The following is a 16,400-nucleotide window of genomic DNA, read 5'->3' as shown; positions in this document are numbered from 1 at the left end:
TATCAATGCATTCTTGTATTAAAGTTTTGACATTTCTCCCCCAAAATCCACAATTTTCACATTTTTACTCAAAAAGAACAGATCTACAACTTAGCTCACAACATGTTGTAACACGAGCTTAAAGATCTCGTCACTATATTTGAGTGGTTGATTTATAATTTGTTTTGTTAAAGGTATACTGTATACATACAAAGTCCAAAAACTATACTGTACTCAAGTAAAATATGTATTGTATACGGTATTGTACTTAACTGTCCACCGCAGTGAATAACACATAAATAACCATGACAAGCATTTATATATATGTATTTATATATATGTATATAATATGTTATCAAAGAATTATGCTCTTCATGTGTAAAAAGCTCAAATAAAATGAAAAACATTTTTATGTCGTAATATCCACACATTTACCATGAAAAAAGGGTGTACTGTATATGGTTGACGGCAACTGTGTAAAATTCTCAGACGTTTGACTTAAAGTCTTTATTTATTTATTCATTACTTTAGCTAGCTTACTTTAAATACTGTATGTATTTATAATATATTTAAACTTTACAGTACACATCTGAATGACAACAAAGCAGGTAAGTGTCCTTCTATCTTTGTGAATAGAAACAAGCTCAAAGGAAGACTCACAACTTATTGCTCAATACAAATCAATCAGAACGCTTGCAGTAAGCAACAAGGTTGTTAACACATGACTCATTTTCATATCTGTGCTGTGTAAAAATAGCATACAAGTAATTTCACACGTCTTTAATTGTCTGTGGGTATAGCTGAGACATAGCAGGGGCTTAATGTACACAATACAGTATATGTATTTCTTTAGTGGAGCGCAAAAAAGAGAGTTTGATACAATGAGCAATGAACACAAATATGACACTTTGAGAAGAGAAGTAGCAAAGCGTTGGCTAGGCCTTCAGTGTACATCAAGGGTGAGGGTGGATGTTTCAAGGTGTTAACGGGATACAGGGGGTGGGGGGAGAAGGGGGAGGGGTTAGTAGCAACACGTTATGTTATAATACAGTGGAGGAGGGAAGAGAGCGCCATAAGCCATCAGACACTACGGGCCTTTGGGAACCTGGACAGGCCAGTATTTTAACGAAAAGAGACAGTGTTGTTTCCCCCATCAAACTCATTGTTGTCACTACCTCCAGACATTCTCTCTCACAACCTTTGATTTCCTCCATCTCCCATCTTCTCTCATCCCCACTTCCACTCCCACCCTCCCTTCCCGCCCTACTTCTGTCGTTAACTTGCCCTAATCCAGGGGTTCTCCTTTTTAGGCAGTGACCCCCAAAATAAGCATATTTGAACTAGGGACCCCCACCCTGACAAGCACTTGGAATTGTAGCTATTACATTTATATTCATGTGACTTAGTTGGTTCCACAGATAAATATTGTGAAATTAGCAGATCTTGCAAGGCGTTGTGAGCATGTAGATCGGCTATTTTCACAATGTTCGCCTCTTGCTTACTAAATATTTCACAGTTTGGCCAGTTTGGTATTAAAACGGTCTTGAAAGCCCTTAAATTGTCACTTTAGAAATGTGCAGATACCATTTATACACAGTAATCACACTACTGTGTATTGGTTTGTTTACCAGTGAAAAGTTTGAGAACCACTGCGGCCTAATCGCCCGTTTATCTCTACCCGCCTCCCTCCTTCCCTCTACATATGGTTGGCTGACTCCTCAGCAGGACAACTTAGGTTTAGGGTTAAGGTTAGGTTTAGGTGTCCGTCCCCCCGACTTTCGGCCAATCACAAGCTTCCGCTGCCTTAGCCCAGATGCCTTTTTGATAAGCTTGGACTGAAAGACCTGCAAAAAACCATAGACATAAAAAGGCAGACACCTCCTCCGGCTCTGGGACGCTGGTAAGAGGACTCATAGATATATATAAGAAGGCTAGATGGCGCAAGGCGGAGTCGGCGGCGTCGTTCACTGGCGGCCATCTTAGGACAGGACCATCCCCCCTGTCCTGCCGGCAGGCTGTATGGTATAGTGCGTGTAAGGTGAGTGATCTGCACACTTAAATACTCCTTACTCTCTGAAATCTTGACGGATTTACTAACGGTTTGGTTTATTACAAACATTATTAACGTGGCTATGATTCAGGCTGGTTGACATGTTGAAATTGAAGCTTTTCATTTCGAAAAAAGAGCATGCAGCATAGTTAAGTGGCATGGCTACTACTAGCACAAGTTTATCAAGACAACAATCGAGATTTTCAAATATTATCAGGTTTTCCTGAGACCATTACCTGTGGGATCACCTGCCACAAATATGATAATATTATATTATAATTAGGATAATCATTATGTACAATACAAGTTATGCTGCACAGGAACAACAGGGCTATGAGATAATAACATTGCAAGAGTGTTGATGACCCTGGCTTTTAGAAATATTTCTACCACCTGTCTACACAATCCTTGAATCTTTCTTTTGGACACTATTTTAACTCTTAGTATGGTTGTCTTATTCTAAAAGTCTGCATAGGCTAATGCTTACATGCATACATGCATACTGTAGATACATCCTTACCCTTAATGTTAAAGGAAAGAAGGGTGGACATGTTTAATTGATATATCTGGGTACCTGTTCTCCCATTTCTTTTTTTAAAGGTTTCCCAAAAGCCTAGAGAGCAGGAGACAGTGGGAACTTGCCCCAAGATGGGATGGTTTTGTTGCAAATGACAGGACACTGCTCTGCAGAGAGCACTTCAGCAGTGAATACTTTTACAGGACTGGGCAGACTGTCTGGCTTAAAGGTGTATTAGATTCAGATGCATGATACATGATACATAAGATAGTAAAAAAAGTAAGTGTCCATGCTTATTAAGTATTATAATGATCTGTCTACTGCTAGCTAATTTCAGGATTTGTTGTGCGACGCACTTTGAAAAAGCTGTCCTGTGATGTCTGCCGGGCCAGCCTTGTGACCGATGCTGAATCTGCCTGTAAGGACAAGAGCTACCACCTACTGACCCTGAAAAGCAATTGGAGGTCTGGTGATACCATCTGAAGGCACGGTGAAGGCAGCAGAGTGGGTCGTTCGCCAGGCATCTGCAGATTCCAGATGAAAATAGCCCATAGGATAGGAGGATAGGTTCAGAGGATGTGTTTTCGCTCGGGCATTGACAGTTACCACCATACACTGATGAAGGTGGTTGTGTCCCTGTTTTTCAAGCTGAGGCTGCACCATATTGCTAAAATGACTATGCTTAGCTTACAGAAAGACAACGTGAGACAGAAGCTACCAAAAACGGTCCTTTATATATATATATATATATATATATATATATATATATATATATATATATATATATATATAATGTGTGTGTATATGGACACATTTCATCCACAATTCCATGCTGTATTGATCTGGTACCATAGGAGAGATAACAGGCAAACAATGATCAAATAAAACATTCTTCTACATTCTAATGCAGATGTTAAATGATGGGTAAATTTTTCCCCAATGGATGTATTTGAGTCTGGTTTACCTCCTTTCAGGCTTTACATTTAAAGTTTACTCCAAGCAAGAACGTATGAGCCCATGAGTAGTGCACTGAATGCCATCTGAGAAAAGGAACCCACTGTGATTTTGCTATTCAGTTCTAATGCTACAGGTATACTTGATGGTAAATCCTGTCTGTCTCTCTACACTGCCACACCACCGCCCTCTCAACAGCCCCCCAAAGTTCCAGTCTAACCCCCAACCTCATTGATCATTGTTGAGCTGTTTAACCCTCTAGAGCCCACTGTTGTAATATTACAACGTTTGTATTTTATCCAAAAAAAGGTTTAAATCATTTTATTTTAGCTCCCCCTACCACCTAAACATCACCATTGGATTCTATTGTTTAGTATTACAATGCCATTGGCCACAATATTTGCATATAAATACCCCCCACATGGGCTGACATTCACACCCGCCACACCCGCTGACATTCCAGAGTTTTGACGAACAACATCTCACTTTTTCATGGAAGCTATTCCTCACAAAAACATAAGTAAAATGCCTGTACTATTTTTTTTGGTGATCATTAGAATGTCTAGAACATGTACATATGTTATTATTGTGAAAAATATCCCCCATATGCAAATTAGAGCATGATTTATGATTTATGGCTATATATTTTCAATTTTTTATTTCAAGTATTTCTATTTTGGGGCCTTAGAATATAATAATGGTCCATTGAACCTTCAAACAGGTGTATGCAGTACACCTGTAGCCTACTTCAATATCAAGGGCCACCAAAAGCATCATGCAGCATGGGTTTAACAAAAAAAAAGATTATTATACATCATGATTATTGCTGTTATGACTATAGTTGGTATATATTATGTAGGTACTCGTCTGGCTGTTGGTGGTCTGATCTCACAGGGAGGGGAGGATTGGTCATGTTACTGATTGGGAAATGACTTGCAGTTGCAGTGCTGAAATAAACTGTATAAAAAGGAGGTCTATTTGGTTTTGTTATGTCCTTAATAAAATAACCTTGAAGCCCCATCTCTAATCTCATATTTTACAGAATGGCAACATGAGACTATTTTATATCAAATAAATATAAGCCAAATGAGACAGATTTTTATATTAAATTAATGCATTGTTACATTTAATACACAATGAATTAAATAATAAAAATATTACTAATATTGGAACTATTACATGTTACATATTTACAATATAAATACAGTCTGTATAGCTAATTGCTTTACTTTACCTATATACTTAATGTTATTTCATATGGAAATCCATGGTTATAATTATTCTAAGTATACAGTAACATAGCTACGTTTCTTAGGTTTATAAGAAACCAATCCGTTTCAAAATAGGTTGAAAATTGAGCAAGCTCTGGTCATTTAAATAGTACATGCACTATAGAAATTAATGTTAAACTGGGCGATCGGTCCTGTCCCAAGATGGCCGACCTGTAGCGACGTCAGTCCCCATTGGCCAACAGCGGGCGTGAGCTATCTAGCCTTTATATATGAGAGAGTGTTTTTTACTGGTGATTCAGTCAGAGTGTATGAAAGGGTGCGCTCGTTTTATTGTCCACGACATTGCAAGCGGCGCGAAGGCCAGCGGACCTTGGTCCTGCTATTCGCCCCCGAGCGCCGCAGGCGCGAGTGGCCGCGAAGAGCGGGCCAGGGCCGCGCGGCCGGCGGAGCGCCGCGCGAGTTACGAAGCCGTGGTGAATGCAATCGTTATATTTATGCCCAGGCCGTAAGGCCTGGGCAAGCCCACGATAAACGCCCGCGCAGTCCGGTGCGCATTTCCGAACGCACCCTTTGCCCAAACTCGGACTGAAACACCAGTAAAAAACACCATCCCCTTTATATATATCTATGAGAGGACTGGCAAGCTTCCGGAATTCTGAAGGACGCTTCCTTGTGCGTCACAGAATGGGATGCTCGGTAGGCCAATCAGATGCGGGACTCCCTCTTTCCCACTGCAGGGGGCAGAGTGCCTTGCACAGTTTCACAGTTCCACACTTCCGCCAGTCCTGTTTTACCAGTCGCACCAATGAACTGCAGCGGCGGATGAGGTATCTAGCTTTTTATATCTGTGCAAAAAACACTCTCCCATAAACCAGGCCAAAGCTAGCACATCTGTCCTTGTCTGCACTGCAGTGTGTGTGGTTATAGAGCCCCCTACTGTACGCAGCAAGCATTTCATCCATTCACCCAAACCCTCTGTATAAGCTAAAATGAATATAATCCATGACGGTCAACCTCCATCCACTGATCCATCATCATCCACAGTCCACACACATTGATTGATTGAAGACTTTATTAGAAGTTTGCATAGGAAAAGGTACAGTTTCATGACGGTACAGTTCACTGGTACAAGGTCTACTAAAAGGAGATCCATGAAAAGACTAAGCTTATTTCCACTGGAAACCATTGAAGTATCTCATATAACATTGAATGACAGACAAATAGAACACAGTACTATGCAGTAGATATGTAAAGAAAAACAAAAAAAAAAATACAGTAAGTCTAAAACAAACAGTATATACATCAGTGTGTCTGTGTCTGTGTGTGTGTGTTCGTGTGTGTGTGTGTGTGTGTGTGTGTGTGTGTGTGTGTGTGTGTGTGTGTGTGTGTGTGTGTGTGTGTGCGCGCGCGTGCATGCGTGTGCACCCCTTACCCTATGATGCTCTCCATGCTCACGCTGACCAGACCAATATTAGTTTTCTCGTATGTTCAGTGAAAATAGACCATGTCTATTTGACACAGAGATTTCAGTGGTTCATTTATTTGCCTTGAGTGACCTTGTTTTAAGGAAACTTTCTTTCTTAGAGAAACTGGATAGATGGATATACATTCTGAAGTATATCCTGATAATTTAGTTAAAGGGATATTCCACTTTCAAAAAAAACTTTGGTCATTTTATTGTCCAATCAGGCTTTTGTGAACACCCAGAACAGTTTTCAATTTGCTTGATTCAATATTTAGATATTTGATAGTCATTTTATCAGACACTCCTCATCTACCCATTCCTATACAAACCCATTGTAACTTCAAACTCCATTTTAACCATAGATTCATCAAAAACACCCGTTCGAGTTTGTGTGGGATTATTTATCTTTGCACACATCAACTTCAATTTAGCTTCAACTCTTGATAACTATTTGACAAGTTGAATTATTATAAGGTAGTGGTTCTCAAACATTTTCATGACAAGTACCCCAAATTGCATTTGGTGACAGAATTCGAATAGCTTAAAACCCCCTCAAGCAACCCTGCGGGTCCCTTTGAGAATCAGTGTTCTCCAGCACCTCAGCAGAGGGTGTGTGTGTGTGTTCATTCAGTTCTTGTCAGTAAAAGCAATACACATAGTTTGTTTTAGGTTGATTTAATAAAAAAAAAAAGTATAATCTTATTTGTCAAAATTGCAAGTGATCATTGATAAACTGCAGTACACATCAACATGTCTAATTTGTCTAGTACAGATACTAAATTAGATGCTGAGTATCGCAAGGAGGCATTCTGCTTATGCTGAAGATGCCTAGTATGTGCTTGGGTGAGAGAACTCGGCTTGGTAAGCCAGTAAATAGCCATCGTTGTACATGTAGATTCGCTTGTCAGTGGGATTGTAGCTCAGACTGGCCACTCCTGGAGCCACCTTCTCCAGAGGCAGAGCCAGGCTGTTGTCCTCTTTACCCGTGGCGGTGTCGAAAGCGTAGAAGACCTCCTCGCGGTACTCGCTGACGTAGCGGGTGGCGTACAGCGCGCCACAGGACATGAAGGCACTGCTCACCGCCTTCTTGAACACCTGCGTCTCCCAGGTGTGCGTCACGGTGAGCTTCTCCCCGTCCCAGGCCAGCTGGCTCACCACCAGGTTACCATGGTTACCGGTCGTGGCATAGATGGCCCACAGCCCCAACTCGTCCGCCTCCACATCTACGTCACTATAGGATCTACAGCTGTAATAACAGTACGGGAACGTGTTGTTGAACCCTACGCCTGTCCCAGGCAGTCTCACCCTGGTCACTTTGCTGTTCGTCAGGTTGTACCTGCAGATGTCAGCAGACTGGTAACAGTGATAGTAAAGGGCATTGCCGTAGAGGACGGCGCTTGGACCCTCGATGGCGTTAGACGTTATGGAGGAGAATAATTGGACGTCTCTGTAATTGGTCTCGGCCATTAAATCTATGTAGGACCTGTACATCCTCATTGTGTGGCCCCATGCCTGGCTGTTAACCAGAGGCATGAGCCAGTAGATGTCTTGTTCTCCTGGTGGACTGTTGCCATCGGCCTCTTTTCCCCAGGAGCCAGAGGCGTAGCTGCTCTTGTAGACGCCAATCTTGGTCACCACAGGGTCGCTGATGTTGGCCATGAGGCCCTTGGAGCACTGCGAGGCTGAGGTTAATGAGAAGTAGAAGGTTATGAGGGTCAGGCAGTGGTTCTCAGTTTGAGGCCCGAGGACAACTAGGACACGTATGGGTCTGTATCTCTGAGAGTGTACAGAGGTGTACTCTCTCAGAGCTGGATTAGATTGGGGTTCCATAGGGGTGTAAAGATTATAGTAACTGAATCGAAAAATTGATTTGAATTTGCAATGAACTCAGGGACGTAGCGCGTCTAATCGGCGCTCTAGGCGAGCTCTCTCGAATGCCCCCCCCCCACTCCCTCGGTTTTGGGCCGGTTTGGATGACTGTTCAATAATATGACATTTTCTCGGGTTTTGGCGTGATTTTTGGGTCAGGTTGGGTGGCTCATTAACTTTTTATTTATTTTATTTTTTACAAAAATGGTCAACAATGAACAGCAGACTGTGTACAAGGCAAGCACGCTGGATAAACCTAATGAAGATATACATCACACCAGCACATGTTTAGTCAACTTTACATTCCATGATTTGCTTTACTCGCCCGGGTCGCCCCCGTCCCCCCAGTTAGGCCACAGCATGCAATGCATGAATCAACAACAACGTGATGCTACAAAATGCTAAGTTTAATAATCTAAATAAAAGTAAATTGCATAATACCTTTATCCTTAGCACGCCTTTCCTCTTCTTCCTTTCTCTTTTTCTTGTTCTGTGCCCCAGAGGGCTTTTTCCTTTTCAACATGTTCTTACTTCTTTCTTCAATCTACTGTTCTAAGTTATAGTTCTCTCGCTCGTCTTCTTGTTGTCTGTCTTCCAGTTTCCATCACACCTGTCTCCTCTCTCTCTCATCAACCTGACCCAGGCAGTCCCGCATTGTGTCGCGGCAGATTCCGAGATTCGTCAGTGCGAATGATGATGACTCATGACTGATTGATCATCATGATGATTCGTCACTGCCACTGGACAGTCTGGACTGGTCACAATCATGATCATTCGCTTGACAATTTATTTCTATTTATTTATTTATTTGTTATGTATGTAACACTGGCCAAGGCCAGCCAGGCTGCGCCCAGCCCAGGCTGTGCTGAGCGATCGGCGCCCCCTTTGATGAAGAGTGCGGGGGCGGGGTAGTACCAATCTCATTCATCTTGCCCTGCTGCGACCGAGCGCAGGTTGCCTCTGATGCTCAAGTTTTTATGATTGATAATAAAAATGTTATTTTGACCCACATAGTAAGCAACTGGATCGTCTGGGTGAGATAAACCAATAGAGGGGGCGCCGATTATTTTATTTTTTTAATAAAAAAAAGAAAGAAAAAAAAAATCACTCCATTTCGGCGGGCGCCCCTTTGAGGTCGGCGCTCTAGGCGGCCGCCTATACCGCCTATAGCTAAAAACGGCCCTGGATCTACTATATCGATATTCAAAAGCATATATTGTACCGTTTTGGATTTGTATCGTATCGGTATCGTTTTACAATGCAGATAATCTGTATCGAATTGTTTTGCAGTACAAATAATTGATTGTATGGAAAACAAGTATTTGTGCCTTGTATTTATCAATTTTAAGAAAGAAAATGAAAAAGAGGGGTTTCATTACTTTTCCATAAAGCTACTCTTGGTCTGTCGATAAATGTGTGTAATCTCTGTGTTCATGTCAAGGTGCGGGTTTGTCCATATGTGTTGAAATATAATGTCCATGTATTTTCTAGAGAATCAAAGCTCTTTGTTATTTATATCCATAATAATAGATATTTCCCTTAAAAACATGCACTATTGACACATTTCACACAGATTTAATTTCTTTGCTAAATAGTTACTACATTTTAAATCATTGAATCGAATCGTATCGCCATGAAGTCCATGTATCGTATCGTCAACCATCGTTACACCCTTAGGGTTCCAGTATAGCCTAGTAGTTTAAGGGCTCCCAAACCTTTCAGGCAATGATCCCCCCAAAATGTATAGACCTGCATTGGGACCCCTCACCCTGACAAGCACTTGAAATTGTAGCCATTACATTTAGTTTGACAATGTATTTTCACAATGTATGCCTCTTTCTTATACTATTTGACAATTTGGACAATTTGGTATTAAAAAGGTCTTAAGTCATTCAATTGTAACTTAAGAAATGTGCAGATGTTGGTTTGTTTACTGAGTGAGAAAATATGCACATTAAGCTAATCAACTGGGGACCCCCCCGTTTGGGAACCACTGGCCTAGTTCAGCGTTTTAATTTCAAGGACCCCCAGTTTGATATGCATTAGTCCACGGACCGCCATTTGATAGTTGTTTTTTGTTCTGGGACCCAAATCTACACTGTTAAAACTCTCCAAATGGGCCTCCAGTTGGTTCCATTTGTACACACTTTGATATACAGCCCTGTAAAGTCCATTAGGACACCTGGTTCCCCAGACCCCAGGTTGTGAACCAGTGATAGACCGCTGCATGTATCGCTGCATTCCATTTCCCTTGCTCCCTCAAAAACACCCCACTTCCTGTCTACCAACACACACACAAACACACACACACACACACACACACACACACACACACACACACACACACACACACACACACACACACACACACACACACACACACACACACACACACAGTATTGTATGATGTTTCCTTTTTTCTAACTCAAAAGTATTTTCCTGCCCTACAAAGCCAACGTGCAGCAACTGTATCAAGTAATTGTGTACTTACTTTTGAAGTCTTTTGGGATCGTTCGACAGGAATTCACTCCGTTCTTCAGAGTTCGCAGTTTGCCTTTGACGCTCCTCATGTTGATGATGTCTGAATTGTGCATCCTCTTTACATCGGTCCGCAGTTTACCCACCTGACACACACGCACGCACGCACGCACGCACGCACGCACGCACGCACGCACGCACGCACGCACACACGCACGCACGCACACACACACACACACACACACACTATATATTTACATCACTTGTGGGGACATTACATAGACTTCCATTCATTTTTATGCAAGTCCTGTGGCCTTACCCTAACCTCTATCCCTAAACCTAACCCCTAACCCTAACCCTAACTCTAACCTTAACCCTAACTCTAACCCTAACCCTAACCCTAACCCTAACCCTAACCCTAACCCTAACCGTTGTGGGGACCTACTATTTTGTCCCCACACTGTCAGAGGTCCCCTGCAGGTGACTGTGTGAACATGCGTTTAGTCCCCATAAGTATAGCTAGACAAACTCACACATGCACGCGCGCACGCACGCACGCATGCGCGCACACACACACACACACACACACACACACACACACACACACACACACACACACACACACACACACACACACACACACACACACACACACACACACACACACACAGCGACAGACACAGTCAAAGCCTTACTTAAGAACCCTAGCATCCCTATTCTACTGTACACAGAACACAATTGTACAAAAGTACAGTACTTAAGTAAATGTACTCAGTTACTTTACACCACTGTTTTCCTTCATCTTCCTCAGTCACTCCACCTGCATCCACATCCATAAACCTCCTCTTACTGTATACCTTCCAGGCAGTTCCATCTTCAGCATCCTTTCCCCAATGGACCCCTCATCCCTTTATTTTAATTACTTCACCACCTTCATACTGTAGCATCCTAATCGTATCCTCACCGACATAAACCCATACTGCTGACTAAAATGTCACCTCTCCTATTAGCCTCCACGACTCTTTGCCATAGCTTCCACTACTACTTCTAATGACTCTGTGTTTTATGTTACATAATACATAGGCCTACTGTAATCTTACACACTACACAGGCAAAAAATGACGTGGCGGACGTGGCGGACAGACAGAGGGACTGACTGACAGACAGCCGGTGGAAGTTTTCATGGTAACTTATTACAAAACAAACAGCTAATTCAGCTAGTAGACCTATAATTATCATACACTGCTCTAAAGGCTACCCTTGGTTGAGTTCTTCATAACTCTGCCATACCTCCTCTGAGAGTTTCTTTGTCTCATCGGTTGGCTTTGCAGCGTGGATGGAGGTGATGTCAGTCTCTAGCTGCTCCAGTTCCTGGCCCAGCTGGCGCAGGTGCAGGGCAGAGTACAGGCCCTTGTCATGCAGGTACTGGTAGGGCACTAGACGGGCTGTCAGGTTCTGAAACAGAGCCTGGATCCCAGGCAGACGCTCTCTGGACAGTCGCACCTTAGGAGGAACAGACACAAGAAGTGAACTCCAGGAGTTTGTCCGAAAGACCACAGAAGCAGCATAAATTCAGCTTCACTCTCACTGAATTCCAATCTGCCTGTGACAATTTATGTGTGTAAAGCTTGTTAGGCAACTGATGCATTTACTGTAATGAGATTTCTCTATTATTTGGTATAGTAATATTAATTAAATTAATAGATTCTTATTTAATTTCAGGATGAAACATTCTGCTCTTGGTTTGTAGATGAGGAGGTTTGGATGTAATAACACAATTATATTTCATTTTCAGAGTATGAGTCTGCCCTATTCATAATGGCAACGTACCGTAAGTATATACGGTATATATATATATATATTAGGGCTGTCCTCGACTCAGGATTTATCAAGTCGACTCGAGTAGCGGGGGTTAATCCGACGCGCCGACGAATTGTTTATGTAAAAAAAAGAAAAAAAAAAAAAAAAAGGAAAAAGAAAATTGGTGCGTTAAGCTTTTAAACCACATCAACATAATACAATAAAACAGTAATATGAACCTAAGCCTTTAAAGTGAATTAGATCCATGAACTACCGTGCATATTGAGACATGGTAGCGGTGGACATTAATGACGATAACATTGCGTCCAGCCGTGCGTCATTGTGAATTGTGGAGCAGAGTAGAACAACGGAGGCGAGAATAATGCATCTCTTTGACAGCATGTCGTGTATTATTTCCACAAGTTGTATTTTCTCAGAGCACAGCGCTGCTGTATCAAAAGAGCTATGTTGCCGATCTGGTGCGAGATAATAAAAAGAAAACAGTTCGCCCATCGCTATTCCTCAGCCTGAGACCACCACACACCCATGGCAGTGAAAGTGAAAGCGCGTCGTGCTGCTTCTTTGGCCAGCTCTAGCTGCAAGTAGAATAACAACACGTCGACGTATTTCCTCTCCGAGTGCTTAACTTCAAAATAAGAGCTCACTGTCATATGATCAAGGCAACTTTCAAGTCACGTGAACTGATTTTATTTTTAAGTCTAGTTTACCAAGTAGTAGGAAGTATGGACTCAATAAGAATTACATGACAGTCACAGTCCAGCGCTCTCATACCGCACCACAGTAACTGGCGTGATAAAAATATATATATATTTTTGACGGCTCGACTCAAACAATTGGCGTCGATTCCGGGGGCTTCAAACGACGCGTCGATTTGACGATTTTTAGAGGACAGGCCTAATATATATATATATATTCTTTTTTTAAGTTAAAAATAATATCTACTGTATATTATTTTGCTATAGTGTTTTTCAGGGGTCTCTCCATTTCTCCAGCACTTTAATAAACAGAAGAATACATTTTCAGGTGGGTTGCCAGTTTAATCAAATCAGGAGAGGGTATTAAGCATTTATCAGCTTCAAGTGTTCCAGTTACACTTTTGTCAGCTCATTTCTTCATGTCATCACTTAGAATTTCATGTATTTATCCTATACTGTATGAGTTCTCTATCCCAGTGTTTCCCAACCTTTTTTCAGGGGACCCATTTTTTTAAGATGAAAAATCAGTGGACCCATTTCTTTAAGGTGAAAAAAAGGGGTCCGCGGACCACCGGTTGAAAACCCATGTATATGTATGCCCTAAAAAATATATATCTAGAAACAACACTGCAACCAGCATCTTTGGATAATAATAATATTAATTCTAGTGGCTTCTGTTCTGACTGCACAGTCCAGACTCCAGCCTGTCAGTCAGTGGACATCAACATGGACAGATCAACCCCGGCGAGGGCCCCTGGCCGATAATATTTTAGGGCCCCCCCACCCTCCACCATAACCCACCCTCCCTCCCAACGCTCACTACCCAGCTCGGATTTTAAGCCATGATGATCATCTGTGGGCCAAGAAAGCACCTGTAGACAACAGCCCACACATTTGATTTTTAATTAAAGGCCCACTTCACCTCTGGGATACCAGATCTTATTTTATTGTTGTTTGGGACATGATCAACATAATCGAGAGTTATTTTTTGTGTTCAATCTGTGTTTTGAGATATTTTAGTATTTCAGCATGCATTTTGCATCATATGATGCAGCATGATCTGGTTGTCCCAGAGGTGAAGTGGGCCTTTAATGTATACATTTAATTTGAGTAAATTGTCAATGACCACGCGGCCCAGTTCCCCCAAGGGCACCTGAGAGCCAAAGGGCCCCTGTCAACGGCCCCACCAGCCCACTGGTTAATCCACCCTCAAAGGATTGCAGCGGCTGCAGCACGTTAATGAGTGAGAACTCCGGTGCCCCAGTCAAAAACTTAGTTGGAAAAGGAGAGAATCATTCTGTCCTTGACAATAATAACAATCCCACTGTTCGAATGTTGTACATATATGCACACATGGAGCATAAATAATTATATAAAAAAAAAAAGAATGTTTTGGCGACCCAATTTAAATCTCCCGCGACCCAGTCTTTGGGAAACAGGGCTCTATCCTGATTGGATTAAATTGGTATCCCGGACCGAAGATGCATTTTCTGTTTACTAGCTGGAGAGACAGGGTCTGTTACTCATTAACAGTATGAACAAATACTCTGTTAGCAGTTTAACACGTAATTTTACAAAATAAATCACTTCTCCACCTTAAATTTCCAAAATATGAGTGTAGGCCAACTCTTATTGGTTTATGGTTGAGGAGGTTCTGAACACCTTATCTTGTTGTGTATTGAAGAAGTCTTCACAGCTCTTAACCTGGACCTGGACATTCTCATACGCTATGACGGGGAACATCCACATGCTGCTGTTCACTGGACACACACATGTGCCATCCTTCTCATGGCCATCGACACGCTGAGCTTGGCTGACAACCTGTGGTGTACAAAAAAGCATCTTCATAAACATCGATATTGTGTGCAATGATGCATTAATCCACATACCTAATCTACACTGTAAAATGTCAAATAAATCTCTAGTAAAGACTGAAACTATACTCACTGTGGATGACATAAGCATCAGTGGGAGCAGGAGCATGGTCTGAATCGGAGCCATAATGATACTTTACACTGACTCTGAGGAGAGGAAGAAAACACTCAATTGTGAAGTGACTTCTCTTCCCTCTCTCTTTCCCAATACAGGCATAACACACACACATGCAGTACATATTATCTGTGATTTCTGCTGTGTCATCTATTTACACAAATGTGGATGTGAAACAAAAAAAGCAGAATTTGACTATTAAAAGGGATATTTCACTTTCACATGTTTTTAAGGAGATTCTTTTTCTTCATTTTATCGTCTAATCAGGCTTTTTGGAACACCCAGGACAGTTTTTGATTTTCTTCATTCAGTATTTAGATATTTGATATTAATTTCCCACCATTTCCCACCTTCCTATACAAACCCATTTTAACTTCAAACTCCATTTTAACCACTAGAAGCTCGGCCGGCCGAGCGTCTAGTCGGCGCCCTGGCCAACTCGGGAACAATGTAAATAGGGGATGAATGCCCCGCCCTTTAATGCAAACCCCATTATACCTGTTGTCATAGGATCTGTTTTGACCATCTGTTTGCGTGTGTCCATTTATGCCCATGGCTTGTGAGATGCGTCGGTTATCTCCATATATAGAGATTCAACACGTGCAAAGTACAGGAGTGATGTCAGAATGAGTCAGCAGAAGTGATGTCAGAATGCCCATATGCCCATATATGGAGATCTCTGTATCTGTGTCCCCTTTATGCCCATATACGGAGATTGCGTCCATTTTATGTCACAATGAGTCAGCGCTTGCGCCGATACATCCATTTATGCCCATATATGGAGATGTGCGGCCGAGCGTCTAGTCGGCGCCCTAGCCAACTCAGGAACAATGTAAATATGCCCATATATGGAGATCTCTGTAGGACCCGTTATGCCCATATATGGAGATGCGCGGCCGAGCGTCTAGTCGGCGCCCTAGCCAACTCGGGAACAATGTAAATATGCCCATATATGGAGATCTCTGTAGGACCCGTTTTGACCATCTGTTTGCCTGTTTGTCTTTGAGTCAGCAGAAGTGATGTCAGAATGCCCATATGCCCATATATGGAGATCTCTGTATCTGTGTCCCCTTTATGCCCATATACGGAGATTGCGTCCATTGTATGTCACAATGAATTCACTTTCACATGTTTTTAAGGAGATTCTTTTTCTTCATTTTATCATCTAATCAGGCTTTTTGGAACACCCAGGACAGTTTTTGATTTTCTTCATTCAGTATTTAGATATGTGATATTAATTTCCCACCATTTCCCACCTTCCTATACAAACCCATTTTAACTTCAAACTCCATTTTAACCATGATAGATTCAAATAAAACTGTGGCCGATAAATGAGCGTTGCAGGGCGGAT

The 16,400-nt window shown here is 42.0% G+C and overlaps 1 protein-coding gene across 1 annotated transcript; it reads right to left on the bottom strand.

The window, feature by feature from the left end:
* Positions 1–7,025: 7,025 nt before the first annotated feature.
* LOC308294134 (olfactomedin-4-like) lies at positions 7,026–15,125 on the bottom strand (the record flags this gene model as incomplete). Its single annotated transcript, XM_080736858.1, has 5 exons — positions 15,008–15,125; positions 14,723–14,881; positions 11,835–12,047; positions 10,558–10,690; positions 7,026–7,879 (listed from the first exon to the last, which is right to left on the bottom strand). The coding sequence occupies exons 1-5, from the start codon at positions 15,059–15,061 to the stop codon at positions 7,026–7,028; spliced, it is 1,413 nt and encodes a 470-aa protein (XP_080592984.1). The 5' UTR covers positions 15,062–15,125.
* Between the last annotated feature and the right edge of the window lie 1,275 nt (positions 15,126–16,400).

The sequence above is a fragment of the Nannobrachium achirus genome (assembly GCF_963921795.1).
Source record: "Nannobrachium achirus genome assembly, chromosome: 11".
Lineage (NCBI taxonomy): Eukaryota > Metazoa > Chordata > Actinopteri > Myctophiformes > Myctophidae > Nannobrachium > Nannobrachium achirus.
The sequence above is the reverse complement of the archived record's forward strand: the minus strand, read 5'-3'. Positions and strand labels throughout refer to the sequence as shown.